At 40.9% G+C, this 27,826-nt stretch overlaps 1 protein-coding gene across 3 annotated transcripts; it reads right to left on the reverse strand.

Annotated features, from left to right (window-relative positions):
* Nucleotides 1-27,439, reverse strand: LOC143172275 (mothers against decapentaplegic homolog 4). 3 transcript variants are annotated; one of them, XM_076361500.1, is made up of 12 exons: nucleotides 27,375-27,439; nucleotides 17,339-17,704; nucleotides 16,262-16,436; nucleotides 15,811-15,840; nucleotides 13,973-14,188; nucleotides 12,057-12,152; nucleotides 11,815-11,925; nucleotides 9,934-9,984; nucleotides 7,638-7,821; nucleotides 6,491-6,659; nucleotides 5,104-5,242; nucleotides 1-3,917 (listed from the first exon to the last, which is right to left on the reverse strand). In XM_076361500.1, the coding sequence occupies exons 2-12, from the start codon at nucleotides 17,585-17,587 to the stop codon at nucleotides 3,706-3,708; spliced, it is 1,632 nt and encodes a 543-aa protein (XP_076217615.1). In that variant the 5' UTR covers nucleotides 17,588-17,704; nucleotides 27,375-27,439; the 3' UTR covers nucleotides 1-3,705. The 3 variants fall into 3 exon arrangements, with proteins under 3 accessions (XP_076217615.1, XP_076217613.1, XP_076217616.1); XM_076361498.1 differs by having other exon boundaries at nucleotides 12,057-12,176; XM_076361501.1 differs by lacking the exon at nucleotides 12,057-12,152.
* Nucleotides 27,440-27,826: the final 387 nt, after the last annotated feature.

Genomic DNA, 27,826 nt, shown 5'->3' on the forward strand with positions numbered 1-27,826 from the left:
TTTTTTAACAGTTCCTAGTAAAAGAATTGAGGCAGTCGTTCCTGAGCTACGCAGAGAGGACGCTGTCGTCTTCAGAAGTGTCACAAGAAGTAAGATGGTCTCAGAGGTAAGGCACAGGAGTCGGACACAGGTTCAATGACTACTGCTGCTACAGACCTGTTCGGTGACTGGGGGAGACCGTGGTCTCCTTTGTACTTTAGGTCCCTCGCTATAAAGCAGCCAGCGTACTTCCCAGCTTTTCAGTAGGCTAGAGCCGTCAACGACGTGATTTGTACCGCAGCCAGGGGGTCCAGGTCCCTAAGCACATCGTTCTTACCAAGCCCGGAAAAGCGATGTAAGGAACAAGCGTTTCTAACCAGCACCGCTTAGCGGTTACGGCTCCTTCCAAGGGATTCCTCTTCGAATTAAGTATTTTTAAACCATTCCGGCGAAAAGGTTTCCTCTCCTACATCTCTACCGTGTTAACTTTAAATGCCCTTGCTTTCAAAACTAACACCACCACGGCTAAAGCCGGCTAAACCTTCTGGTGCTAATCCCAGCTCTCCAGTACATGAAGCGAAATTACAAAGTACTCCAGCACAATGCTTTTTTTGAGGAGCGCATAATTGAGGGTGAGAAACACGGGGGTAATTGCTTCATCGAAAGGACTAAGCAGAGCAGACATGGGAGCAGGATCGCAAGCAAGAGACTGGTAGCTGAAAAAATACTTGTTGAATTCACTGAATTTGAGACATTCGGAGCTGAAGAGGAGACGGGATTCTGGCATTCTTGACATCCCTGCCTACAGTGCGTATGGGGATCGTCACGGCTGTCAAGTAGCTGTAGCTCTTTTTTGAATCTCAGAAAAAGACGTAAATGCAAGACTGTCAAAGATTCAGTGTGCTGCTGCTGAAGGGTTTCCAATCCATTATGCGCTGCCTTTTATGCCTTGCCATAAGAAGTGGAAGCACAAGAATTAAGTTAAAGGCATATTAAAAACGAAGAGCGAGATTCTCTCATTTTGCCCTTTAACAGTTAGGATTGCATCTTACCGGTCACTGCCTGGTGGGTAAGATGGATGCCATTTCAGTATTTTTACTGCCTCACACAACGTTCAGATTTGTCCCGATGTGGAGCCTGTGAGTTCTTGGTTCCGATAAACTCATCTGATGTTATTTTGTTGTTCTATTCTGCACGTTTTTTGGCCATCTGAATACTACGCTGTAGGTACCATTCACTGTAGGTAGAGACTTAAGGAGACTTGCAAAACATCTGCAGAAAAACCTAGTCTTAACAGCTGAATTCTTTCAGACTGTAATACCGGCAAGAACACCAACAGGCGGAAGCAGTCTTTCATTATTTTATCAAAGTTTGGCACAATCAAAACTTACACAACTGGTACAGAGGGTTTTCTGTGAAGTGGCTATATACCCATCAGTCATCCTCCAAGATAAGCACCTTGCAAAACCACCAAGGTAAACAGGGAATAAGCTCAGGGACTCCTAATCAAACGAACAGTCTGTTTAAGCAATTCATCACTCAGAAGGCTAGACACTTCCCAAAAGCCGAGGCACCTCGAAGCCAGGGGTAAGAGCAGGGCAGACAATTCAAAAGGGAGGTTGGCAAGAAAAACGTGTAGTCAGGCTTTTCATTTCTTCCCCCAAATCAAGTTTTCTGCTGTGGATGAAGCGTAACCGAGCGGCTGGTTAATAAGCTTCTCTGAGGATGTAGTCAGAATCCTCGACTGAAAGTGTTCCTCAAGAATCTGAAGAAACTTGCTTTTCGGACAAACTAGATCATTAGGAGAGAAAGGAAAGCAAAAAAGGTTTTAAACTAAAGGCCTTGAGAAAAGCAAACGCTATTTTTCCAAACATCAAGAAGTTGCCCCATAAGAGGAAAAACAAAAGTGATCTCTTTAGAAGTTAGTCTGAAGGCGGCAACACTGTCAACGAAAACACGGAGAAAACTCATCCATTCCTGGCCATCACCCCGAAGTCATCTGTCTTCTGTGCTTCCACGCCTAGGACAGAAACAATGCCTGCTGACCTCTTTCGTAAGAATTTCAGCCGACGGGGGAAGCAATACCTAAACGCCGTGTGTCATAGCCCTCTACGGATTCCTGAAACCGTGCAAGAAGCTTGGCAGAAAGCTTCTGAACAATCTCTTCCCAGACTTCCACTTATGTTAACCACTGCAACTGTGCTGCCAGGTTGGCTCAGTACAGTACGGCAGGCAGAGCGAACTGGCAGCGCTTGAAGGACTTGGGTTGGAGTCTCCGCGCTTGTAAGCCTGTTTAACTAAGCTCCACCTCCACACACGCTGAAAAATAAGGAATTCCTGCTCCCTCTTCATACCCCATCGAATAGCCAAAAGAGATATCCTCAGGACGTGCTTTTTTTGAGAAGCAGTGAAAGTAAGAAAAATTGGACTTGCTTCCTGGCAAGTTTAAACCCACAAAAATTCCTACCACCACCGGCTGCTGCTGCTGCTGGTCTTGCAAAGGAAAGTAATCCATCACTCAAGATCAATGGTTTCGAGGTGCAGAATTACATAACAGAAGCAAACTAAATTTATAAAAATCAGGGTTTTCATAATTTTATTTATACTATCAACTAGAGAGAAAGCATACATATTGTATCTGTCATACAGTCAATACATTTGCATTTTTCTACTATAAATTCTCTATACAAAGTCATTGCCAATTGATATGGTCATTGATGGCATAGGGCTTAAAATAACCAAGAGGTATAAAAACAAGTTTGCCATCTTGCCCTGAGTGGAAATGGTGAACAGATACAAAAACTGGATCCTAAATGTTGATGTAATATTAGACATGATTTAATGGTATATGCAAGTAAAAAGAGTCATGCAACTTTTTAAAATACCTGCCAAGTTTTACTTGAGTAAAATCATAGAAGTCAGTAGTAGTTATGAAAATATGTTCCTGCCATTAGGTACTCATTATGCAATTTCAGTGGCAACTTCGCAGACTGGGTATTTCACGTCGTATTTAAACTGAGTGCCAGCACTGAAAGTATCCGTTCCCTTTAGTGTTTTAAAACTCATGTGTCTATATAAATAAAAATTTAAGATATCTGTTTTAAAAACTAGTGAAGGAAAAGCCACATTTCTTTTCCTCGCTATTTTTAATCAATGCCAACAACGTATGTCTCATCCCTCACTTTTTGGCAGCTTCTACGTTTTAATCTGGAAAAACCGTAACAAGATAGTCAACAAAATAAAGAAGTCTTCTGTTAACTATTGTTCCCTAAAAAGAACATCACAAATCAGTTGGAATTTTAAAGTTGCTATAAGGTAAATGTTTATAACTATTAGAAGGGATTTTCAGATATAAATATATATATAATATATATTCTGCATACAAAAGGCTCCCGTGAGGCTTATCACCAAGATGCCGTAATAGAGAAGGAAAGTTTCAAAGGGAACAAACCCAATACTGTAAAGTCTCTATAAGGCGTTTACCTTTCACTTTAAGCCCTGAGCCATGTATTATGACAATTAAGTTCTGAAAATAACTGAAATCCAAATTCTGCATGTTCGGTTTCTTTCTGCTAAGAGCAAGGCGGCAAACACATTTTTAAAACCTGGTTTTAGAAGATTAAGCAGAACAAAAGTAAAATATATCTTCAGGTTATAAACAGAATTGTATTTTACAATCCACCATCCTCACAATATAACGGCCCACAGCAGTGCAGCAGAGGGATCTCAGTCTAAAGGTTGTGGGTCTGCAATAGGCATGGTATGAAGTACTTCATCTAGAAGCTGGAGGGCACGGTGTAAGTGAATCTCAATCCAGCACGGTGTCTCTTTGATGCTCTGTCTTGGGTAATCAGGTCCCCAACCTTTTACAAAACTCATCCTGAGTATGCATAAGCGGCGAAGGTCATCTACGCCAATTCCAGCAGCAGCTGACAAACCTAAACAGGAGAGGTTTCAAGTAAGTGTTCACAGACATGCTCTGTTATCATCTGTTTGTTTAGCCATTCCTCTTTGCTTGGCTCTTTCTTCATGTACAATTCCCTCTCACCACAGCCGAGGCCAGTCCGTATTTCTAGATCTCTGCTACAAGCGACAGGGCAACCATTTTGCATTTCTTCCAATCAAATTTTTTTTTCATCATTCTGCAATCTTGAAAGTGTGTTGAAGTATAAAACTCCTTATAACACAGCGGACACGATGAAACCTAACGTCTTACGTGATACAGTGCCTGTAAACCTTATTTAGGAAATATGGTAAAAAAAATACTTATTCTTGAGGTTTGCCAAATGCTGCATTTCCAGCATAAGAACTCAAGACTGATCACCTACAGGGAGCTGGGTTAACAAATTACACTACTTGCATCTAATAAAATAAAAAGATGAATACAGCTGTCAAACTTCAAATCACAAGTATGGCTAAGACAGAAGTTAAATACATTCCCTCAAATGCCTTCAGCAATTTATAGATAGCTGGAAAGAGCCATTTGGCAAAACAAGGAATCCAGAAAACACTACGGCACATAAAGCAGTCCCAGACACATAAGTAGTTACACTTTTAAAAGTACTTAGGTATAGTTTCAAGGACCTAGAATTCAGCAACTAAGAAAACCCTAGCCCAGAATAACTTTAAAAGAAAAAAAAGAAAAAAACCCACCCTCACACTCTCTTCCTCCTGTTCTCGAGAATCTTAATATTAAGTTTCCCTAAACGTAGTCAAGGACTTTATTGCTCAGTAATCCCCATTGTTTTGAGTAATGTTTTTATGAGCTTAGATCTCAAAGATCATTTTTCAAGCTTGGGTCTAAGCAGCCAAAAGTATCTCTGTTTAAAGTAACAGGGTTACGCTATTTGACCTTGTATATAAATGTTTTCTGTTGTACCGCATATCCAACATCCCCTGAGGACTAGAGAGGGACAACTGGTGTGTGGAGCAGGTACAAAGTGAATGAATACAGACTTACCACGATGCCACCCCAGCCCCAATCCTGCCACCTCATTCCAAGTTCACTTGTACTGTTTGCAGGGGCAGTGGGTGGATGGGGGGGGGGTGTGCTGTCATGAGGGAGAGCTGTGTTACTTGTTTTCAGGTAAGGAAAAAAGGAGACCGAGCAGTTAATGTACTTACTAATGGCTGGGGCTATTCCGCCTACTGATCCTGGTCCAGGGATGTTTCCGGCTACTGCTGCAGCCTGAGCAGCAGCAGCAGCTTGGGCAGTGGCAGCCTGCTGTTGCATCTGACGATGACATTGGCGTAAATCAAACACCTTTAAAAAAAAAAAAAAATCAAACTATGTAGACTTACCGAAATCAATGAAGGAAAGAATTCCTCAGCTCCCATCCCCAATAATCTGGACCTCTGCCCTCCCAAAGCAACTGCTACAGTCTCACCATACACTTGGGTAAAAGCAAACCTTCCCTGACTAGTTTAATTTCTAACAGAAATAATCCATTAAAGCTGATTCTTAGAGACTCTTCTCATATGACGTTACCACCACTGGCAATACCAGAACCTGGCTGAGCTGAGCAGGCCAAGGCAGCACCCTGTGCGGAACTGACTGGAGGATCAAAGTCTGAAGGATGCTACAGGCTGATAAAATCCTGACTTTTTAGTTAAATCCCAGGATTTCCAGAAGACAGGCATATAAATGAAAATGGAAACCAGCAAGTCCTGCTTAACTTTGTCAGACTTTATTCTTCTTCACCGCTTTACTGAAATGTGTTAAGTCTATTTAAAAGAAATACCAATAACTGATAGGCCTGAAGTTTCAGCAGCTAGGTTTCAGGTCGGTGGCATTTTGTATCTTTGTGATCAGGCTTGGCACTAATGCATACAGGAACTCTGTTCTCATACTAGAAAGCTTGTACATAGAGGCCAGTGGGGTTTCTTTCACCTTCCTTACACAACCTGCCTGCAAAACTGAGGATTTAAAAAAAAAAAAAAAAAAAATCACTGCAAACTTCAAGCAGTTTATCTCTAATTCAAGAATGATTTTTGTTACAAGTGTGACTTGTCCTAAATAAAGTTTCAAGTCTGGCAGAGGCATGTCCAAGTAAGAATCTCCTGAAAATAATTTGTTTCCATGCAACTTTCTGTGACCCCTGGATCACTTCATGTTCGTAACACTTTAACGCATGCTTTACACTTCTTCTGCATCTACTTTCCCAACTTTTTTTGTTTTGGAGAGGGAGTAAAGAAACAGATAACCTATGCTAAAAATTTTAGTAGCAGTTAATTTAAAACTGTAAAGCTAAAAATACAAAAAACTGCTATCAAGATTATTTGTTACAAAATACAAAATTAGTTACTGTCGTAGTATCTAGATGATACTTTCAGTTTAGAGTCATTTAAAAAAGTCGTCTTAAGTGACTTGTCAAATGGAAAGCTTTAGGGTTTTTTTAAAGGATAATCAAAAGCAAAGTTACATTTACTTCAGCGTCTCATAGCTTCCCTAAACAAGAACCAAAGGTATGCTATTTCCCCCACAATTTTCATCTAGCAACGTCAAACCAACCTTTATATATGCACTTGGGTAAATCTTGTGAACAGCATCCCCTGGTGCACGCCCTGCTTCTCTATCCAGGTAGTAACTCTGAACGAAGACCGCATGGTCACTGAGGCATCTAACCCACACGTCACCTTCTCCTTTGCACTCCAACTGCACCCCTTTACCTATGTGCAACCTGAAAAAGAAAAACAGTTCCAATGCACCTGTGTATACATACTATAAATCAGATCTTTACTAAATAAACCATAAACAATTCTCCAGCTCTCAGTCATCTGCAATACCTTAATTTACACTCCACTCACACAAGGACTTGAAATTGTAGTTATCATCTCAGGTATAACTTAGTATACAGTTACACAAAATCTGTCAAGTAAAAAACCATCTGTAATACCATGTAAAGATCTATGGGAAACACAGAATGTAGAAGCAATGATACTCGAGTAGGAACTACTGCACTCACTGCCAATACAGAGCTGGGATATCAAACGCAGTCAGTTCTGTTCAGAAGTGTAAAATCCCACAAGTATTCTAGTATAGAAAGTCACTCAAGTACATAGACAAAGCCACATTTTAATGCAGAACTGTATATTCATTTGGATCACATCAGAGCAATCTAGCATTTTGACTGTCATAATGCAACATTTCTGAAGACATGGAATCATTTTATTCCTTTTCGTTTCAAAGAAGAAAAAGAAGTCGCAAGATTGCTTCGGTTCTCTATGCTTCCACATCAAAGCCTAGCACATGCACGGTGAGAATGAATGAATATCCAGCTAGCTCTCTATCAACCTTCCTTTGCTCCTTTGACAAATCTATATATTGCAGTTATTCTCACATCGCTCTGTGGTGTGGAGAGCTAATATTCAGCTTGCATACGTAATGGCACGAGTTGCTAATTTTATCCTTGTAAGGCACAGCCTTTGAAAGCAATGAAAAGCAATACGCTATTGCAAAGCACTGAAGGTCTTCATCACACAGTTCACATTTTGAATGTATTACAGCAGTGGCCTAGAAAGATATGCTCTACTATAGTTAATTCAGTTCAAAAAACCATACCATACTTGTAATTTCACAAGGGAGGCACACACTGAAGGCAAAACAAAATATCATCAAATACCACAGACAGCTGGAGCTTTTGGGATCTGCAGAATACCTTGCTCTCTCGATGGCTTCTGTTCTATGCACGTTGGAAAGCTGGCCCAGGCAAAAACGGTCTCCTCCAGAAGGATCCACGTATCCATCAACAGTAACAATTGGACAGCTTGAAGGGACCTTAAATGTTTCTCCAACTTGCACATCCATTTCAAAATAGGCGATTGAACACCAATATTCTGGAGCTAAAGAATATATACAATCAACTGACTGAAAGGCACAAAAACCCCCCAAGTATAAACCCATTCCAGACAATCAATTAAGCCTTCTGTAACTGCATTTGTCATTCCGATTAAGAATGCACGTTCATATAAGCAAGTTCAGATAGACAGACGTGTCTGCTAGCACAGAAAAAATACTACATACTACAACGAACATGGGCCGGTCGTTTTTATTTGAGCACACATCAATGCTAGACTTCTTTGTAGTTAAGATCTTACAAGTCTTTGTACAGTTTATAATTCCCGTTAGATGTTGTAAACCATCTGCATTCCCGCACCTTATGACTATAGCTTGATTTTGTCCTCCTTTAGCATAAAGAAGTAATACATGTATGCCTATTCATGGCTAGGCTCTCAAACAGATCTGGCTTAAGATATAAGAGTAACTACCTCCTAGGTGAAGTCAGTTTTCTCTATCCTCCCTGCAAAGCAAACCGGATTTGGAAAGCAGGGCAATGGGGGGAAAAAAATCAAAGATCACATACTGATCTTGTCTGCACACAAGAAAGTCAGGTATGGGGTAAAACAAGGAAGTATTAAGCCAGGGAGCAGAACAAAATGGCATGTTTTAGTAGCAAAGAGGTGCCTTTTAACTCGTACTATTTTAAAAAGAAAAACTGGCTACAAAGGAAAGACGGTACTTGGAAGAAGCTACCATGTGAGGAAAGGAAACCCAAACACCCAAGTAAGCGAGGAAACCTGACAAAGCACGCAAAGTGATTTTGTACATGTGTATCTGCTGCTTGTGTGCTACCTGGGAGCAACCGGCTTGTCAAGCCTTCTGCACAGTTTGTTGCGCGTGCTTTCAGCGTTACGAGTTTCTCTCTTCAGACATACTAAAACCTAGAGTTGCCATAAAGCTTAATCACTGGGGATTTCGGGGACTCAGCACCTTTGCTGACTGTAAGGGCCCATTTCCACAAGAGTAACAGGGCTGGCACTTAAGCAGCTTGTTGGGTAGGGCAAAGAAAATCAGCACTACAGTGAACTCAACCTAGGGGAAGCAGAAGAGCTAACGCGATAGGACCTAAACGCAGCAGCCTGATAAGCCAACAGGAAAAAGAGCTCTCCCAGTGCCGTAAGTGGTACTCGTTCATTACAAACTGCAGCACCCAACAGCACACCTACTTATCTTAGGAAACTGCTGTTCTGTTTTTATTAGAAAAGAATAAACCAAGGTGCCTGAATTCCTTTAAGTTTTTTTATCTTCAAATAAATACTCATGTCTCTGAGGACTGAATAGGGTAAAATCAATAGGTGAATCAATAGGGTGAAAAAGACATACTAAATAATATGAAATACAATTTAGCTACAGTTAAGCTCAGCCAGCAATTATCAACAGTGTTATTTCTGGTACTGATTTAGTCACTGGCCAATGAATAAATGAGTTAAACTTTTAGGCTTTTCAACTATGCAGCTCCCCCTGTACAGGCAACAGCTTTGCTGTCGTTAAAAACAGAATACCGCCTTGCACCTGCAATGGAGCTAGCTTGTACCGCAAGACGAGACCTCATCGGTTCCATGAACTGCTACCATTAATGAAGACTCTTGGAAAGAGCAAGCTTGTATGCAAAGGTCCAAAGAGGAACTTCAGCACCCAAATACTAAGAAGGGCAATACCTATCTTTCAGGGTATCTGGCTGTGATGATGGACTTCTGGATCATGGATCCAAGAGGGCTTTGGCATGACCTAAACTCCATGATGTTTCTAAGCAGGCAAAAAGTGCAACTTCAGGCACCCTGCAAAGTTAGGATCGAGGACATTCAGAGTTCAGACACCTCCAGGATAGGAACACCAGCGCAGCGTGGGTTTGAGGACTGCCATTTTTGACTTGGGCATTGAAATTAAATTCAGTTCATAGAATATGTCACTATTTCAAAACAGAGGTCCGAATTCAAAAGACAACTTATCACAAAATGGTTCCTCTCTTTCCTTTCTCCTCTTTTGAACATATCTCTCACAAATTTCAGAGTACTTGATACGAAAAAAAAAAAAAGAAAAGAAAAAAATCAGACTCAAACCAGAAAGTTATTAGCTTCCACAATACTTAGCATTACTTGTCAGATTTTACTCACCAGGATGATTTGATATAGGAGGCTGGAATGCAAGTTCATTGTGAACTGGCCCTTTAAAAGAAAACATGCAATTTGTTTTACATGAGGAAAAATAAGGTTTTCTTTCTTAACTCGTTTTCCTATGAAAAAAGACTTGTGAGGATGCCAGATGTTATAAATCCCAGTAATTTCTGAATTAATTGGCCAAATCTGACAGGGGAGAAAAACGCCCACAGAAGAATTACACTCTTAGAGGTTTCCTAAAAATTCAGAAGTTGAGTAGAGCAAAGAGCTCCATTAGTAACCCAGGAAGAAAGGCTGCATGCTGCTCAAGCCAGACCCAGCTCCAGGAGAGAGCCGAAACCAGATGTAGCATGGAGATGTAATGGAAATAGGACGTAGGCTTCACATCTGCCCCCAAGTTGGGCAAGGAGAGAATCATTGTACAGAGGCATGTGATATATAAATCTGTCAGAAACCAGACTTCATTAGTTTCATCAATCACAGAACAAGTTGCCCAGCACGCTGCAGACTGGACCATAAGAAACACTCCCTGAAGAGGGAAAAAAAGCCCTAGAGAACTCATTTTCTAAAGAAAAAAATATTAAATATGGCCTTGGTATCGGTCAGTTTATTCTCTCCACTTTTATAAAATAACTAGGTCCCTTACAGGCAGCAGAGAACAAGAAGGAAAGACTTGAACATAGTATTATAAGTAACAGCAGCTTTTGCAACAAGATGTCAAAACAGGCACAATGTTGGTAGGTGTCAAAACATGCGACTTTCTGAAGTGAGAAATGGCAGCAGGCAAGAAAAGCTCTATGTGGTATCACCAGCCAGTTACAAATATTAATTATGGAAAGATACATGCACTGAGAAACATTTATAGAGTATCTACAGCACCACTAAAGTTTTTACATTCTTGCATATCTGACAAATAAGATGATAAATGAAGTGGGATCCTAACAGAACAAAATAATGAAACTTAATAACCATATCTAAACCACAATTTTCTTGATAGAGACAAGCTGAAAAGTTATTCTAACATTAACTCACAGTATATTCTCCCCCCCACTAACAAGCATTGCTGCAAACAGGTGATCTGGTTAAGTACTACATCAGGAAATAAAGAACTGTTTTAGCCTTTTGCCAGAAAATTTAGAAAAACTATCATTTGGGTGGGGGTTTTTTGCACTATACTCTCATAATGCATATACTGTGCTAGACACTTACACTAGAAGTTTGATCACTTTATTTTTTTCCTTCCCATCTCCTGTACCTTAAAACAAGAGGTTGTGGTCCTATTTCGTAGATGAAAAAGATTTTCAAGTTTGTGTGCCAAATGTACCCATGAATCAGGCTGTGGCAAGACCACTTTATTGACAAGTACTTTACTGCACGAGCTTTCACAAAGTTCTTTTAAATCGGCTAGTGTACATGGACACACATCTTCCAAAGCTTCATGTAGATCGTTACATCGTTAAGACATGACTTCAAAATTTCTAGAAAATAAAAACAGCCAGGAACTTCCAAGTTTTGAAAGAAAAATATCCAAACAACACATTCTCAATCAACTTCCTCTTCCGCAAAGGAAATATTTACTACAAGACTGCAAAGCTTTAAAAACAGAGGTTTAGAAAGGAAATGCAAGTTTTGTTAGGTATAGTAAGACATCTATAATATAGATGGTATCCCTATAGCTACCTGAACTTCTAGTCTCTTCTGCTTTAACAGAGGAAAATCCATCAAGCTCTTATATTTAACTGTCAGAATAGACTAAACATAGTAATGGTAGTTCTATAATGAAAAAAAAAGGATTTGGGGGTAAAGAATAATCACAAATGAGCCCCCACCATTCAACAACATTGAAAACAAAGTGATTTGAAAATCTGCACTACTTACAGTAATGTCCAGGATGCATAGGTGGATGATGCTGAAGATGGCCATTCTGGTGGTGAGGTATGGTAGGTGTGTAGGCTGCCGTCCGACTTCCAGTCCAAGTTGTAGTACTATCTAGAAAAAGAAAGGAGTGGTTGGTTTTTAAGGGAGTTTTTCCGCATCTCACTTCTAATCCTCTATTTCTCCTGAACATTGGGAAACCGGTTTTAGAAAACTAAGAAGAGTGCACGTATGTATATACTCACTGTGATGGTAAGTAGCTGGCTGAGCTGTAAACCCATTCTGCTGAGTTCCTGGCTGAGGCCCTGAAGCAATCTGTAAGAGTCCATCACTATGGCTACCTGTCAATATACTGGTAGGTTGACCTGGTAAAAGAACACACTACCTATTCATGAACGTTCCAAAATTTTAATTAAGAAGAGCTCAGCACTACTGGGTAGGAAAATACACCCAACTAAGGGCACTGCAATACACAGTTCCTACAAGTTCGGTTTCAGTATTTTTTTCCACCCACCAGAGTGTCTTAGGAAACTTGAAGCAAGATGCTCTGCATCAGCTAATTTTGACTCTGACACCCTTAATATTTTAGGAGTAGAAGTATGCAGAGAACTCTGTTTATCAACCGCATCTTTGTTTTGTTCACATCTCATTTTTCAGTTTGAAAGGAAAGAAGAAGAGATGTCACAGGTTTTATTCAATAACGTAGCTGGAGTAGATTTGGTATGAATCCAAACAGGCCAACAGTAGGTCCAATAAGTTGCTTATTTTCAACATGCTGTAACCACTGTTCCCAAGGAGGACACTCACTTAAATTTACGTTCCTCCAAGACATACTGAACAGTATTTTATTTTTAAAAATAGTGCTTGAATAGAGCTGCATACATCACTGGACTCCTTCCTGAGAAAGTTGCTGGGTTTTTTTTTTCTCCCAAATAAGTATTTCAAGAATTGTCTAAGCTTTAAAGTAAAACTACAGATATTTCAGAACAGGTTAACAGAATTTGATTTTAAAAGGCTTCAGCTCAGCTGTTAACACTAAACTGATCAGCAGTTTCACAAGTACACTTGCACTCTCAAACTGTTGTGGCTAGCAGAATTTAACACACTGAAAACTTGAACTAAAACCTAAAAACGAGCTTTTTTTTCCTGTCCACTTGGCTCCAACAATTATAGCACTGATGAGAAAAAGTTATCGACTATAAACTGTTGTGCAAAGGCAATACAATTAAACTGCCTATCCTTTTTTCTCTGGAGACAAATACAGACATCGTATCTCAGCTTGGCAAAACCATCATTAGTTTTAGCAAAAAAGTTGCCAGCTAAAATTAAAGAACATTATCAAAACACCATGTCACCATAATTCAATTTGGTAACGTGAAATCCATTATATTCACACATCTTTGATATCAAAGTGACGGAGAATATGTGAAACCCCTCCAAACTTCACGGTTTCCCTACATCAGGGCTGCAGGACACTGCATACGTAACTGCTTTACTGTCCTGCTGGAGTGAAGTGTGAGGTTTGATGTTGGTAAGCCAGACTCTTCCACTTGTACCAAATACACATAGAAAAGTAAGAAAAACTTCAACGCAGCACTCCACCGGACTCATGAAAATATTAATTAGGGCTGTCACTTTGGTAGCACAGTGGGCCATTACAAAAAATAATCAAGTTAAAACTGGAAGACTCATTTTGTCAGCTGTGGAACACTAAGGAATTGTCTGAAAACCTCTCGATACTGCCATCTTGCAGCATATCTGTTTGTTGTCCCGCTTGCTGTTGTAATAAAATAATAAAATTCTTCCATTCCTACAGCAATTATTCCAGTAATAGCCATAGTGTTTTGTCAGCGGTCAATGTTTTAACACTGTATCACTGAACCTTTGGCGTATCCACAACAATCTTGTAACACTCATGTAATGTCAGTCTCTTTGAAAAAAAGACTGAGTCACCAGGAAAAGTTACTCCAATTATGCTCCAAGTTAAAACCTTATGTTAACACTTACGAGACTGCCTAGGTCATATTGCCACACACTTTATCAGTGTAGTGTGGCAGCAGCACAGTTCCAATGCAAGACCTACTTTGGCAAAAATCAGTGGTTATCTTTGAGCTTTCACATTTTCACAGTTTAGTATTTCATATAGTCTCGATGATCTTACTTGTTGAAGCCACAGGAATGTTGGGAAAGTTAGTGGTGCTGGTAGTGCTAGCCTCAGTAGGAGCTAACATGGCTGGGGTGCTATAAGGCTCTGTAGATGCCCTGTTACTTGGTGGATGCTGGATGGTTTGGACTGAATGGCCTTCGGCAGAAGACAATGACGGCTGCCCCTCGTAGTCATGAACGTATTCGTCTTTCACCAACATGCTTGATGGAGCTGTGAAGAAGCAAACGGTTAAACATGCAAAGGAAATCTATTTTCAAGATTTAACTACAAATTGCACTACTACCTTCAAGCTATAACAGTGCTATTAAAACTACCGGGGGGAGGATTTAACCTAGATAAACATTGCTAAAGCACTCCTCTAAATTACAAATAAACACTTCAAGTCAGAAGCAGGAAATTTTGAAGCATAACTGGATAGAAAAGCAAACTGTTTATTTTGCTTACTGCTATCAAACAAGTAGTTTAGTCCCAGAGTAGTAGACTCCAATAGCATTTTGTTTCCTAGTCCATCATTGTGCGATTGGACATGGTTAATAAAAGGGAAAAACATACTTTTTGTCGAGCACCTAAATATATGTTAATGCAGTAGCTAACAAACCAATTCCTAGTATACAAGTAAGAACATACATAAAGCTCCTATGAAAAATGTAATTCATGAACACAGCACATAAAATACTTCATGCATCCCTTAAGTAATTTTAAGCAACTCCCATCCAAATTGACTCGAAACATCAAATGCATATTCAAAAACAACGTAACACTACTCTATATCTGACAATGTAGCCACTCATTCAGAATATTCCACATACAGCATAAGGAAATTACTACCATCGCCACTACAAGAATTTATTTCTATATATCCTATCGAGCATGTTCAAGTAAAACACTTACACTACATTAGCTCCCATGCCCATTTTTAAAGCAGCCTTAAATATATTAAAATCTGACAGTAATTTTCTGTTTCCTGCTGCAAAAACAGTAGCACAAGAAGAAAACACTTATTATGTATTTAGCTGCTGGCTGGTAAGCTTTGATGCTGTACATAAGGATCATTTTTCAGAAGACACAGGTAACAATGCAAATTAGCAAAGACGAGCACGCAAGTTAAAGCTTGTGAAGTTAACAGTTTGTTGGGTTGTTTTTAAGTCATTTTTGCTTGAATACTTCTAATAATGTGCTAAAAACACTGGACTACCCAAATTTCCTTCTCTGTGAACTTCTTCTGGAAGGGGAAAAAAAAATTCAGTTTTGAAATAAAGCAGTTACCAGCTGCATAATCTCAGATTCTGAAAAATGTTCATTGGACATTTAATGTCCAATTTCTCTCAAGTTTCAGGGAGAGGAAGATTATTAGACTGCTTCATTCAACTGCATATTAATTACAGAATTTCTGTTATTTTCTTGTTAAACTACTTATTGAATCATAAGTATCTATTATTCCCAATTCAATTAATTAGTATATCATATGGGTGCACACGTTTTTGGGTGTGTGTTTGGTTTGGTTGGTTGTTTTTTTGTTTGTTTTTTTTTTCAGTTAGCAGCATTCAACAGTGAGGTTTTTGTTTTTCCTTTTCGTTGGGGTTTATAAGTTGCAGGCAATGAAAACAGAACATAGCTACAAGCTGAGCTGAAGCCTCAATTTAAAGAGTTCATCAATACTTGCCTCTCATACGCTACTTCGCTGCTTTTCCAAAACCGGAGAGACAAATGCATTTCCATCTGCTCTCTATACTCCCTCCCAAGGAGATGCACAGGAATAAACTGTGTACATACTGAAGAGTTTTAACACAGTTTGTGCTCATAGAAATGCAGTAGTAAACAGAGCTACTTACCAGAACTCTGTAGTGTCAATCCTGAGAGATCTTTAAAAAGAAAAAGAAAAGGGGGTGTGGAGCATTATATACGCAGAGATCTTCAACAACGTTTGAACATTAGGTTTATAAGCCTTTACAAATTAGTACTACAGACTCTACGTATTATACCCCCTCCATCACAAGACAAGTCTCCATGCTAAGTTATTCCTGGGATACACATTAACTGCAAGAACTGTGTGCAAAGCCAACAGAAAGGCTTAAACAAAAGCCACAAACTGTTCTTTCAAATCTGGAATAAAGGTAAAAGAATAATTCCATTAAGAAGATGGACAAGAGCATATGAGCGTAATTTATAATTACATCATTAAAAGTTAATGTTTCCAATTTAGGCCTGTATTTTCTACACTCAAAAGGGAAACATTTTACATTTTATTCCCACTGTTCCATTTTAAATCAAGAGTCTACTTACCGATGCCAGGCGATACTACACGCTCATAATGGTAAGGATTTACACAGACACTGTCACATTTTAAGTCAAAAGCATACTGACAATATTTAACATGCTTGAGTTCATTTTTATGAAGATCAGGCCACCTCCAAAGACGAGCGTAAATCACATGAGGGAATCCCTTGCGACCAGCCACCTAAAAAGTTAGACACAAAAGTTGATTGGGAAAGTAGCAAGACATTTCGCTTTACTTAGTGAGGAGCAAAGCTGGAAGAGGACAAACAACAACACAACCTCTCTCCATCATCAAAATATGAAAAAAAAAAGGTGGTGTCGAGTTTACCCAAGTTCTGTACTCAACAGAAATAAATTTCTATTAGGGTTTTGCTACGGTTAAGCCAACACTGAGATTCTTAAGAAAAAATACTGGATACAAAATGGCAGAAGCAGAATTTGTGCTTAATGTAGTATGTATGGTCACCTTCCCCACCATGGATGATGAAGGAGCTTTGCCCCAGAAGAAGAGGAACGAGGCACTAAGCTACACTATAAGGAATTTACAAGTAGAAGAATGCCAATCCATTATACTGGAAAAAAAAAAAAAAATGCTTCTAGGGTAGACAGAAAGCTAGCCAGCAAACATGACATCTGTCCTGGAACAAGGAAATCGCAACCCAAGCTATACAGGTACTGAGTACTGATGATATAAGGCTAACATAAATCCTCAGTGCAGACTCCTTGGAGTACCTTAGCAAGGGATCATAGGTCTTTCTTCACACTGCTGACCAACACAGAGCTAACAGAAGCTTGTAGTGAAAATACCAGGATAAACAGCCGAATTTGTTACGTGACCCTGCTTTTTACTGCCACACACACACTCGTTTAGAACGGCTGATCCAACGCCTTCTGCTCCTTTTGAAAAAAAATAATCAACTACTGCAGCAGTCCAGAGCTCCAGCCACAAAACATGCCTACAAATGGGGGCGAGGGGGGATGCAAGAGAAGAGCTACTCTTCCTCAACACTCTAGGATCCTGCATCACTCACTTTTGCTCCAGCTTCACTAGGAGGAAAACATCTGATTTTCACTTGTACTAACCTGAAGCCTCCCATCCAGCGTTCTCTGTATTGTAACACACTTGCTAGGATGAGCTCCATTTGTGGTTATAGCTGTAATCAAAGAATCCAATTCATCTTTTTTCTCCTTTAGCTTTTTAACTAAACTTTCAATTGCGCGTTTTGCAAAAGTTTCACTCTCTCCACCTTGTCGATGGCACATCAAGCTGTGAACAATGCTCAGACAAGCATCATTACTTGTTGGCGTGTTAGTAATAGACATATTGTCCATTTGTCACAGCTTTTTCTTTCAGATCAAATGTCAGTTTTGGGGGCTGTTATGATTTTCAAGCTGATGAACAAGAGATGATCCAAGTTAAGTGTTAGATGTACTGTCTCTTGGTAAAACCTAGGAGGAAAAAATATCTACATTAGAATTGTTTTTAACAAATTGCAGATCATGTTTCTAAGGAAGTCTGTGGCTTTTTGCTTCTTTTATTTTCAAGCTAAGTGCAGGATATTAAAAGCACATGAAAAAACTGCATTGCTTGTCCCATGATAGCTAAAACACGCTTAAGACACTGCTTGCACAGTTTTAGATATAAGATTTTTTTTCCCCTAGTAACAATATTTAAATAAAGGTTATAGTTTATATACATGTACACATAGTATGTACATATAGAAAGGTAGGGATTATTAGATGAACAGGCTCTGAATCAGGAAAAGGAGAACAGTGACAATGATTTCCTATGTTTTATACTGGTAGGATGAAAGCAAGTGAAAATACTGACTGGGAATCAAGGGGCATTGATTTAAACAAAATTTGAATAGTGAAGAAGCATGAATGCACACCAGAATCATCTGTCATCTTTATTTAATAATCCTGTTCAAATAGTTCAGCTATGTTCTGACCTCAGACTAACTCTATTTCTCTTTGCTAATCAGAAAGGCAAAAATTGTACCTGGCCGTTAGCTTAATACACATTTATGTAAATTAGTACCGTGTGTATCTTTCTATACGAAAAATCCCAACTGGCACATTTGTCTTTACTTGTTTGGATCCAGCTTCTTCTGGATCAAGACAAATCAACTGAAGTCACTAAAAAAGCACTTCTGAATTGTCTCAAACAGAACTGCCTCATTTGCGCTAAATATAAGATAAGGAGTAAGTCCGTCCTAACACATTTGGCCTTTAAACTCCATTTGTTAAGAACCTGCAGTGGTTTCTGGTCATGAAGTCATTCTTCTCAAAGCCAGCAGACCTCATCCTTTTGAGGTTTCCTTTAATTCACAAATTAGAAGAGCTGGCCTGATTTTCTCAATTCTGAATGAGCTAATTACTACGCTTTATCTTGCTTTATCCAGAAACACAGGACAGCAGGTTTTGTGCACTCACAGAAAAGGAGTCTATTGTTGTCAAAAAGCTGCTCTGGTTCTTCAAGCACCTCTGGCTTCAGGTAGTCATGCACTAACACCATTCTACCAACTATGTGGTCTGACTTTCCTAAGGCACTGGCAGCAAATACACAGAAGTGATTTTACTACATTTACATTTTCTGAGTAAGCTTAAAATATAAGCCTTTCTGAAACTAACATGTTGTTCTCAGCAATGTAAATAAAATATATTTGGTATTAATAGTTAAGGAAAAAAAGTTTGTTCGTGTTATCTGAGGAACACATCCAGTCAAAGACCTGTTACTGCACTGGAATTTTCCATGTTATTAGAGATACAGTAGTAGCAGCTATTTATTGGAAACAAATGCGTTGCACAAAAATAAGAGTGGGACATTAACTTAGAAAGTTAACGCATCACACAAATTACAGTGTGAATGCATGGCTTCCCTTCTTGTACAAGGAATACCGTAACACAAATCCAGCACAATTATAAAAGGAAACAAAATCTTCCCTGTTTAATATTTTGTCCAATTTCAACTTCAATACAGCACACTTTGGTATACTTGGAAAAAACACATCACAAATCCTTCCCCCCCCCTCCATTTTCAATACTTCTCTTCTTTTGTAAGGATGCTCCTGGACCTAATTTCTCCCAAAGGAAAACAATTACCTAAAAGTTTGAGTAAGATCATTTTACCTAGCTATTAAAGTTTCCCCTCAATGCTAGGGGTTTTTTCGCGCTTCAACTCAATAAGCCTCTTTTCAAAGTCAAGCTTAACCTGCCAGTCATTCTCCATGGCAACTCGCACTCGCTTAAGTCCATAAAAGCTTGCCAGCTAAAACAGAATAGAACATCATTTTCCTTAAATATAAAACAGCATCCCAGATAGATATGCATAAGTAATCACAAGTAAGTGACTTGATAAAGCTATTAGCCAAAAGAGCATTAAATAAAGAGATGCTTAAAATTAACCATGCAGCTCTATCTTCTACATCCCTAAACTTATGAATGACAATTTTGCTTGCTGGCTTTCAGAAGACTAAGACCAAGCAAATAAATCTTCATTTAAGTGGAATGATCTTCAGAAATGTTGAGTCACCCCTCAGCTGCCACCGCGCTCAACAGGAGCTTCTGACTGTTCAGCACTTTTAAAAGCCAGGCCACTTGTTTAGGATTTTGAATACTGTTACACACTGCTGGTGTGTAATTGCACGGTAATTCAGGAGCCTTCCTTTAGATGTCCCCTCTACAGAAATCCTGTGTTTAATCTTGCAATTTCGATCCCCAGAAAAAGGGGGTGAGGTCAGTGGCTACCAACCTGGCACATATTGATAAATGCTGCGACATATTTCTTCTGAAGCACCAGAAGCATTAGTATATTTTGCAGACAAGCCAAGTTTTTACGTTCCACAAATTTAGTTTCTCACAAAATAGCTCTACAAGCCTATCTTTGACTGAGTCACACATTCAAGAGGTGCCTTAACACCTTCTTACTATATTGCTTTCATGTGTGCAAATAAAAGCAAAATGCAATCTTAAGGCGTTATATTTTTAGAAGATAGCCTTTGAAGATAAGGCTCCAGCATGCCCTCAGACATGGAGTGCTAGATGTTCTGCAAAACAACAGTACGCTTGTGTGATTTAACGTTTATTTGATGCGAGCATGAAACTTCAAATTTGTTCCTTAGCACGCTCCCTGCCCAAGTGGGTGATCCCACACTACAGCTCAAGCTTAGATTTACAGTGGAACAGGTAGGGCCGAACATATTGAGCAAAGATCTTCTTACTTCCCTCTACCCAGGAATTTCATGGAAACAGCAGTGGGCGAGAGAGTGCTTTAGGGGAAAAGGGGCAGAGAGAAGAGACAGGGAACATGAGAAAAGCAGCAGCAGGAGACAGCCCTTTTGAAGTGAAGCTCTCAGCTTCGCCTACCAAGGAACAAAAAGGTATTTCTCTCCCTTTTGCTATAGTGTGATGCAAGCAGAACACAGAAGGAAAAAAAAAAAAAGGAACAAGCTAACATAAATGCTGACAAGTTACAAAGTTATAGAGAAGTACCTCATTATGTTATAGAAAGTAATTTATTTCAACAACTAAGTATTAACAGGTATGTTACAAAACAAGTGAACAACTAGTGTTCTGCGATAGTCTAAGTATTGTAACAAGAATAAGATCCTCTGAAGAGGAGATAAATCTGAAAGACAAAAGAAGTTAAGATTGCCAGGTAATTAACAACACCTTTGATGATCTGCAGCAAACATGCTACTATCTCAGAGAACTGATAAGTAACCATTAACTGAAACTCTTCCTCCAAGACTGATGCAGACTTGAACGAATACTGTAATTCTTCCGTACATCCTACTCCTCCACGGCTGCCTTGCTGAAGGGTGATGTATCTTTTTAGCCTGTGCAATGAAATTCAAAACATGAAGCAGCTGTCTAAAATTAAAAATGCAACACTGGTGCCACATGCCGCATTTTCATGTCTGTGGATAATTCTGCCAGAAATGGTTACCTGAACAATACAAATAGATTCTAAAAACATAGGCACCTATAATAGTATGCTACCTCATATAACTAAAATCAAATATATTATCGACTTATCTACCTGGAAGTAACATTACTGAGCTCTCACACCAGTGCCCTCGTTGCACTTCCATTTATCTTATGGGCAGGAAAGCAAAATAAGCACCATACTGACTCAAACTGTTCCACTGTTCTCAGATCAACTGCTACATTCCGTCTCTCAAAACAGCAATCATTTTACTAGCGTGACTAGAAAACAGAGACCAGGTTTAATGTTCAGCATCTTCTGCAAAAGCTATGAAAACCGAGTGCTAGCTCAGAGCTCCAGGAGAGCATTCCCATTTGTGGAAGCAAGGTGCTTCTGATCGACTAGACAAAACTGAGCAAAGTCCAAAAAGCAGATGAGATGTCACCCAAAGGGATAATTAATGCATTTATGGAACAGAAAATTAATATTCCACCTTGTTTGCCAGTGTCTCTTCAGCTGCACCAGCAAGTTAATAATAAAAGCTAAGACTGCTTAGGAACAAGTGCTTTTACATGCCAAAAACCAAGGGTAACAAAAACAGCGTGAGCCATGACTTCCAAATATTTGCAGCAACTCTTCAGGCAGCATACTAGGTATTTAAGAGATACGATCATTTGGAAGGCCTCACACGAGGCCCGAGAGTTGCTGAGGTATATTGTCGTTTGAAATTCTTCATCAAAAAAGCATGCAGACACATACAGACATAGACAGACACACACGCACGGTCTGAAGAAGGTACAAGGGTTTTAGAAAGAGAAAAAAGTTTTTCTGCTTTTCATGGTTAGAAAAAACACACGGACTTGATTGCCTTGCTTTTACAGAGGTATTACTAAAGTTGTACAGAAGCCCAACTGAGACCTAAGGGCAGAGGCTGGTAAAAAAATACAAAGACTTCACCTAAACCCCTGTCAACGTGCCCTAGCCATTCAGCCAAGCAAATTTTGAAACTTCTCTGAAAAATCCCTTCCTCCAAACAATTCCCATTTCCAATTCTCTAATGCGGTTGAAATTTACTGAGAAGTTACAAATCCAGATTTCTTAAAAAGAACTCACGTTCTTTTCTACATATTAAGAACAACCTTAAATGAATAGTTTTTACACTCACAAGTCACTTATCTTCCCCCTCTCCTCCCACAAAAACCACACTTTGCAATTTGGGGAGAACGATCAACCCCAAACAAGAAAAGGAAATACTACACTTACACAGACAACCCCAGGCGGTTATGGATGGAGCTGGAAGTCAGGGACGTAACCCAAAGGAATATGATCCAGGCAATCAGCAATCCAACAGCTTGGGCAAGACGGTTAATCCAAGCCCGACGCTGATACGATACACTACCCTATTCATTTACAGTAGGGTTTAGGCCAATCGCAGCTGCAGAGGGATCAAATTCACCAAGAAACTCAGTCTAAAAATGTGACAGTCCAAATGCCACTGGATAATTACTTTAAGATGTGGGCAAAAGGCCAAACCCCCCTACATGTCACTTTCTTAGCATATATTTTATTCATTACATTTCGACAGCAAACTAGGTATTTTCCAAAGAGACAACTTGAGACTCTTGGAGACTTCATTGTTTGCAGGACAAACTACATGAGAAATAGTGTGATTAGGAGTGACCAAGTAACACTTTTTTTAAAATAAGAATTGTGAAGTGCTGTATTTAAAGGAAGAAAAAAAGTCGAAAAATATAGTACAGCCTTGGCACAACTGGAAAAATAGTTCCTGCAGGTGTCAGGGCAGCAACGACCCTTTGAAAAGCTTTTGATGGAGAAAGAGAAGCAGTCTTGCAGACCAGCTCAGAAAAGAGGGTCCTGACAGAGATATGGCGCTAAAGGTCCAGAGATGCTGGCGGGGAAGGCTGATAAACATGGGGGGAGGCAGGGGAACGTGCAGCATACACTGACACATCAGAAGCGAATGAAGAATGCAAGATGGATTTGCAACCGCATGTACAAGAAGCCTGAAATAAACAGTTGTGATGGAAATCCAACCAGTCTGCAAAGTCAAAATCAAAGAAAAAAAAAAGATTTTACGCGTGCTAAGTATCAGATGACACATTGGGGGCTCAGGAAGCCTTTAAACAGCAAGGCTGAGAAAGATTTGCCACCTTTTTGTACAAACTGATCAGACAACAGTCCTGTGTCACCTTAGCGCATTTCAAACGATCATCAGCAGATGATCGTCGTAGGTCTCTTCCAACTGAACTGTTCTGTCCCAAATAACATGAACGCGGATTTTTAGCAGCAGTTATGCAAAAGTGTTCTACGATGCACGTAAACATATAAGCCTGAGAATTTTTAGTACTGGTATATCCACATAAGGGCTGGTGTTACAAACATGTAAAGGGATGCTAAAGACGATAACGTAAGGCAAGTAAGTCTGTCTAATGGCATTTACCAGGTACAATACAGCATTTCTGTCTACGCTATGAATCTTGAGGTAACTTGGCCATTATCTGTTGTAAGATGTTGTAGAAAGGTCTAAGCAAGTCAGAAAATTTGCAGGCAGAATATTCTTTGAGATGAGCCATGACTTAAATGAATATTACTACTATAGTCCTCCAAAAAAAAAAAAAAAAAAGCTCATACCATCTGAGCTTCCAAGGAGAAAAGAAAATAAGAACATGTATATTGCAGTAACAAAGAAAGACCACAGCCAGATCAAGGCCTGTGGTGCCATATGATATCGAAGGGAAAGGAAGATGTACACAGCCTGCATTTCTGGGGAGTCACATACTGGGGGGAGGAGAGAAATGAATTTATGCAAAAAATATCTTTACGACCAAAAACGGATTTCCAAGTTGCAAATATGAAGGTAATTTTTGGAAAAATATATCTAAGAAAGAGTAAGAATCGTTTGCTTGAAGCTGCCACTGATGCTCTGGGAGCACAATTTACCAGTAACAGCCATCCCAGCCACAGATTTCCAGCATTTTGATACCAGGCAGTAATGCAATGCTAACGAACTGGCTAATTAGAATAGCGTACAAATTGACATCTTGCTAGAACATTTCACACGAATAAAGGACAAGAAAGGCTCTTGCATAAGCTGTTGCCTCCAAAATTAGACAAACACAAAGATGTCAGCAAAGCAGCACACACATTTGATAGCTTTTAACCACCAAAACATTACTACAGAGTTTTGCTGTTTAATAATGCAGTGGTAGAAGTTTTATGATAAACATGATAAAGAAAAATCCATAAACCAATAAAACAAAAGGCAGCTCGTGATTTGATGAAGATATGAATAAGTGATTAAACTGCAGATACTTTCCAGCACATTAGACTATTATCTACTTGCCCAAAGGGTGAACAGGAACAAGATGTTTGTAGACATAAGAACAATTAGCATTGAAGAGCCAGAGAAACAGTGCTAAGAAGGTACTGCACTCCCGCTCTTCTGTACAGTAAGAGCTAACATTCCCCAGAATACTATTTTTGTGCGTGTATCTGAATCATCAGTATCAATTCTGCTCATCTCACTGTCAGTAGCTACAAAAATTTGAGACACATGACAGCATAAAAGGAACCGGAGAAGAGTTTTAAGACAACTCTGAGTGGTAACTCTTTCATCTTAACATAAATCCACGGTTAAAAAGTGCGAGCAGCCATTTCTTTGTGGAAGAAACTGATCTGATATAGCTGCCCAACTGCAGCTCTCAGCATCTTTACTCCTCTCAGCTTCCACCTGTGCACTTCAACTGCTTTCAAAAGCACATTACAAATGCAACAGACCGATCCTGTAAATGGAGCAAACACTTTCTGCTGCACAAGGTTCCAGGGTTTTTTAATCTCGTTCAAGAAACTAACACAACAGTGAAAAACACATCCAAATCCTTATCTTGCCTTTGAATGCGTGGGGGGCAGGACACGATGAAAAAGGTAGCACTACTATGCTGATGTGACTACATACGCACACGTTTTAAACCCTAGAAAGTTGTGTTTTTCATTTTGGTTCCCCTTTCCTCTCTCTACTTTTTATTTTTGAGAAAGCATACAGCTGAAAAAAACCACTCCTCTTTTCAATACAGGCTTCTGTATGGTCAGAGAAGGAAGACCACTGCACGTTACACCACCAGAGTGGGAAGGGCAGTAAACTCCTCTACAACTAGACCTACTTCCACAAGACAGATCTAGGCACCTCGCACCACCTCACCTCCGAAAGGGCACCCTTGGTGCCCCACCGAGCAAGAGATCATCCCCTCCCCGTCCTAGCACCCGTGGGGAAGGAGGGGATGAAAACCTGGGAACGGCAGGAGACCACGTTCAGAAAGCAGAAGGTGGTGGAAGTCCTTGCCGTAGAATGACAGAGCAAACATGAACTGAGTTCTCCCTCAGAGTATCCTGCAAGACCCATCCTCTTGCAGAAGGCTTCCTTCAGCAAGGACAAATAGTAATTTGTCAAAACCTCACAAACAGAGGAAACAATTGTGGCTACGCCAAGCAATAAAAGGAAGAGTCAAACCTTGCTCAGGCAGAAGTGGTGTGATTTTTCACTTGTACGTAATGTTTCGATACCCTAGCAATAGGTGTATTAGATAACATCTGTTCTTTATTGTAATCTGCACAGGGATAATGTTCTCTGCATTTGTTCGAGCTTAAAAAAAAAAAAATCACCTCTGGGCAAAGCAAGCATGGAAAATTCCAGCCCCAACCAAAAGCAGAGTTTTTCACAAGGTTAACAACATAGGAAAACACAGTCCTAAAATTCCAGCAGGACCTTAACAACAGCACGGCGAAGGCTGCTCCTCACCAGGATCCACCAATCTGCTCTCAGCACCTTTGTTCTCCACTAAATCTGTTGATACCTCTCAAAACTCCCATCCCTGTTGTGTTAGCTGCGCTTGAATGCATTATGTAAAGAGCCATCCACTTAAAAAAGGAATTCTAATCAGTTTGAGACATTTACTGCTTCTCTTTAGGTTTCAGCTCTTTGAAATAAAGTTTCTATATCAATATTAAACACACATGCTTATGCAACAAGCAAATCAAAAGAGGTTCATGAATGCAAAGCGAGAAGAAACTCCTTCCAGTAGCAATCCGGCCAAGATAAGAGGAGGGCCAGAAGGACAAGTTGCCTACTTATCATGACGCTGGAGTATGAAAGCACGTTTAGTTTTATAGGGCAGGATAGCTATTTCAACAACCTTGCATGGAATTATCTACATTACTGAATGAAGTAACAACAGTACAAGAGTCTTACCATTGAAAAGGTGACAGCTATTGCAGAGTCTGAAATCACTCTTGCCTGTTGACAGTGTCACACCGTTCTTAACCACGATAATGTGAGAAGCGGTGGTAAAAGACACCACGATCCTACTCCAGCCGTATGTGTTTGACAACAATTGGTTTGCAGTAGTACAATTTGGGCTCTAAGTAATAACACACCTAACCCACAACCTAGATTACCCCATAAATTAACCAGCCTTCCATGGTAAAACCTGTAAGACTCAACTATGCAGCAAGTCACAAACCTCCCCAAAAACCCAACACCCCCAGAAACGGGGATGGGAAGGAAAACCAGTGAAGATGGCATAATCTTTAATTAACACCCCTTGTGCTGAGCAGCCCCACGCCGTCCGAAAATCAGCTAAAAGCACCGTTCCCTGTTATTGCAAATAAGATGGCAGATTTCGGAGAACTAAACGCGAAGCGGCTCACACAAAACCATCCAGGGCATTTTCCAGCGTGCGGGAGAGAGCACGAAGAGAGCGGTCTGCACGAACGGCAGCGGAGGAAAGTTTAACTGGGGACAGGCCGGCTGCAGAGCCTTTACGAGAGGGCACCGAGATTTTTAAAAAATAATACTAAAAGTTCGGGGGCGGGGGGGGGGGGGGGGGGGGGGGGAGAAGGGATCATATTTTTTTCTCGCTCAGGGAAAGCGGGGGAGGTGGGGAAGGAGCCGGGGAGGGGAACCCAGCGCAGCGGGGCCGAGGAGAAGCCCCCGGGCGGCGGGTGAGGGGCGGGGGGGGGCCGCTGCCCCGGCTCCCCGGAGCGGCAGCCGGCACGCCCCCGGCGCGGCCCGGCGGCTCCCCAAGGCCCGAGGCGGCGGGGGAGGCGGGCGGGAGGAGGGGGCGCGCTGCGGGCGGCCTCGGCGGGCGGGCGGGAGCCGAGAGCGGATGTTACCTGGGCCGCGGGCGGCGGCGGAGCGGCCGCTCTCCGGGCGCGGCCTGCGGCTGTGGTGAGGGGCGGCGGCGGCGGCGGCGGCGGCGGGGCGGGGGGGGAGCCTTCCCTCGCCTCAGCCGGCCCCGGTGCGGCGGAGCGGGCCAGGCCTCCGCCCCCCCGCCCTCCCCTCCCCGGGCTGCGGCCGGGCCGGGCCGGCGGGGCGGCGCTCACAGGCCCGCAGCGCGGGGGAGGGGGGGACCCGGCCGCCCTGCGACGGCCGCCCCCGTCGTCGCCGCCGCCTTGTTGTTCTTGTTGTTGTTGTTGTTGTTGTTGTTGTCGTTGCCGCGGCTCCGGCCGCTCGCGCTCCGCGGCCGCCGCCGACACGTCCAGCCGCCACCGCGCATGCGCGACATCCGGGTAACACACACCCCCCGCCGCCACCGCCGCCGCCACAGCCGAGAGCCTCCGCGCCG

This window comes from Aptenodytes patagonicus, chromosome W (assembly GCF_965638725.1).
Source record: "Aptenodytes patagonicus chromosome W, bAptPat1.pri.cur, whole genome shotgun sequence".
Classification (NCBI taxonomy): domain Eukaryota; kingdom Metazoa; phylum Chordata; class Aves; order Sphenisciformes; family Spheniscidae; genus Aptenodytes; species Aptenodytes patagonicus.

Coding starts and splice junctions, on each gene's coding strand:
- LOC143172275 (XM_076361498.1), bottom strand. CDS start 17,587: ATGGACAATATGTCTATTACTAACACGCCAACAAGTAATGATGCTTGT. Junction 7,822..9,933: donor TCCTATATCAAATCATCCTG/GTGAGTAAAATC, acceptor TATATTCTTTAG/CTCCAGAATATTGGTGTTCA. Junction 3,918..5,103: donor CGGAATAGCCCCAGCCATTA/GTAAGTACATTA, acceptor TCTCCTGTTTAG/GTTTGTCAGCTGCTGCTGGA.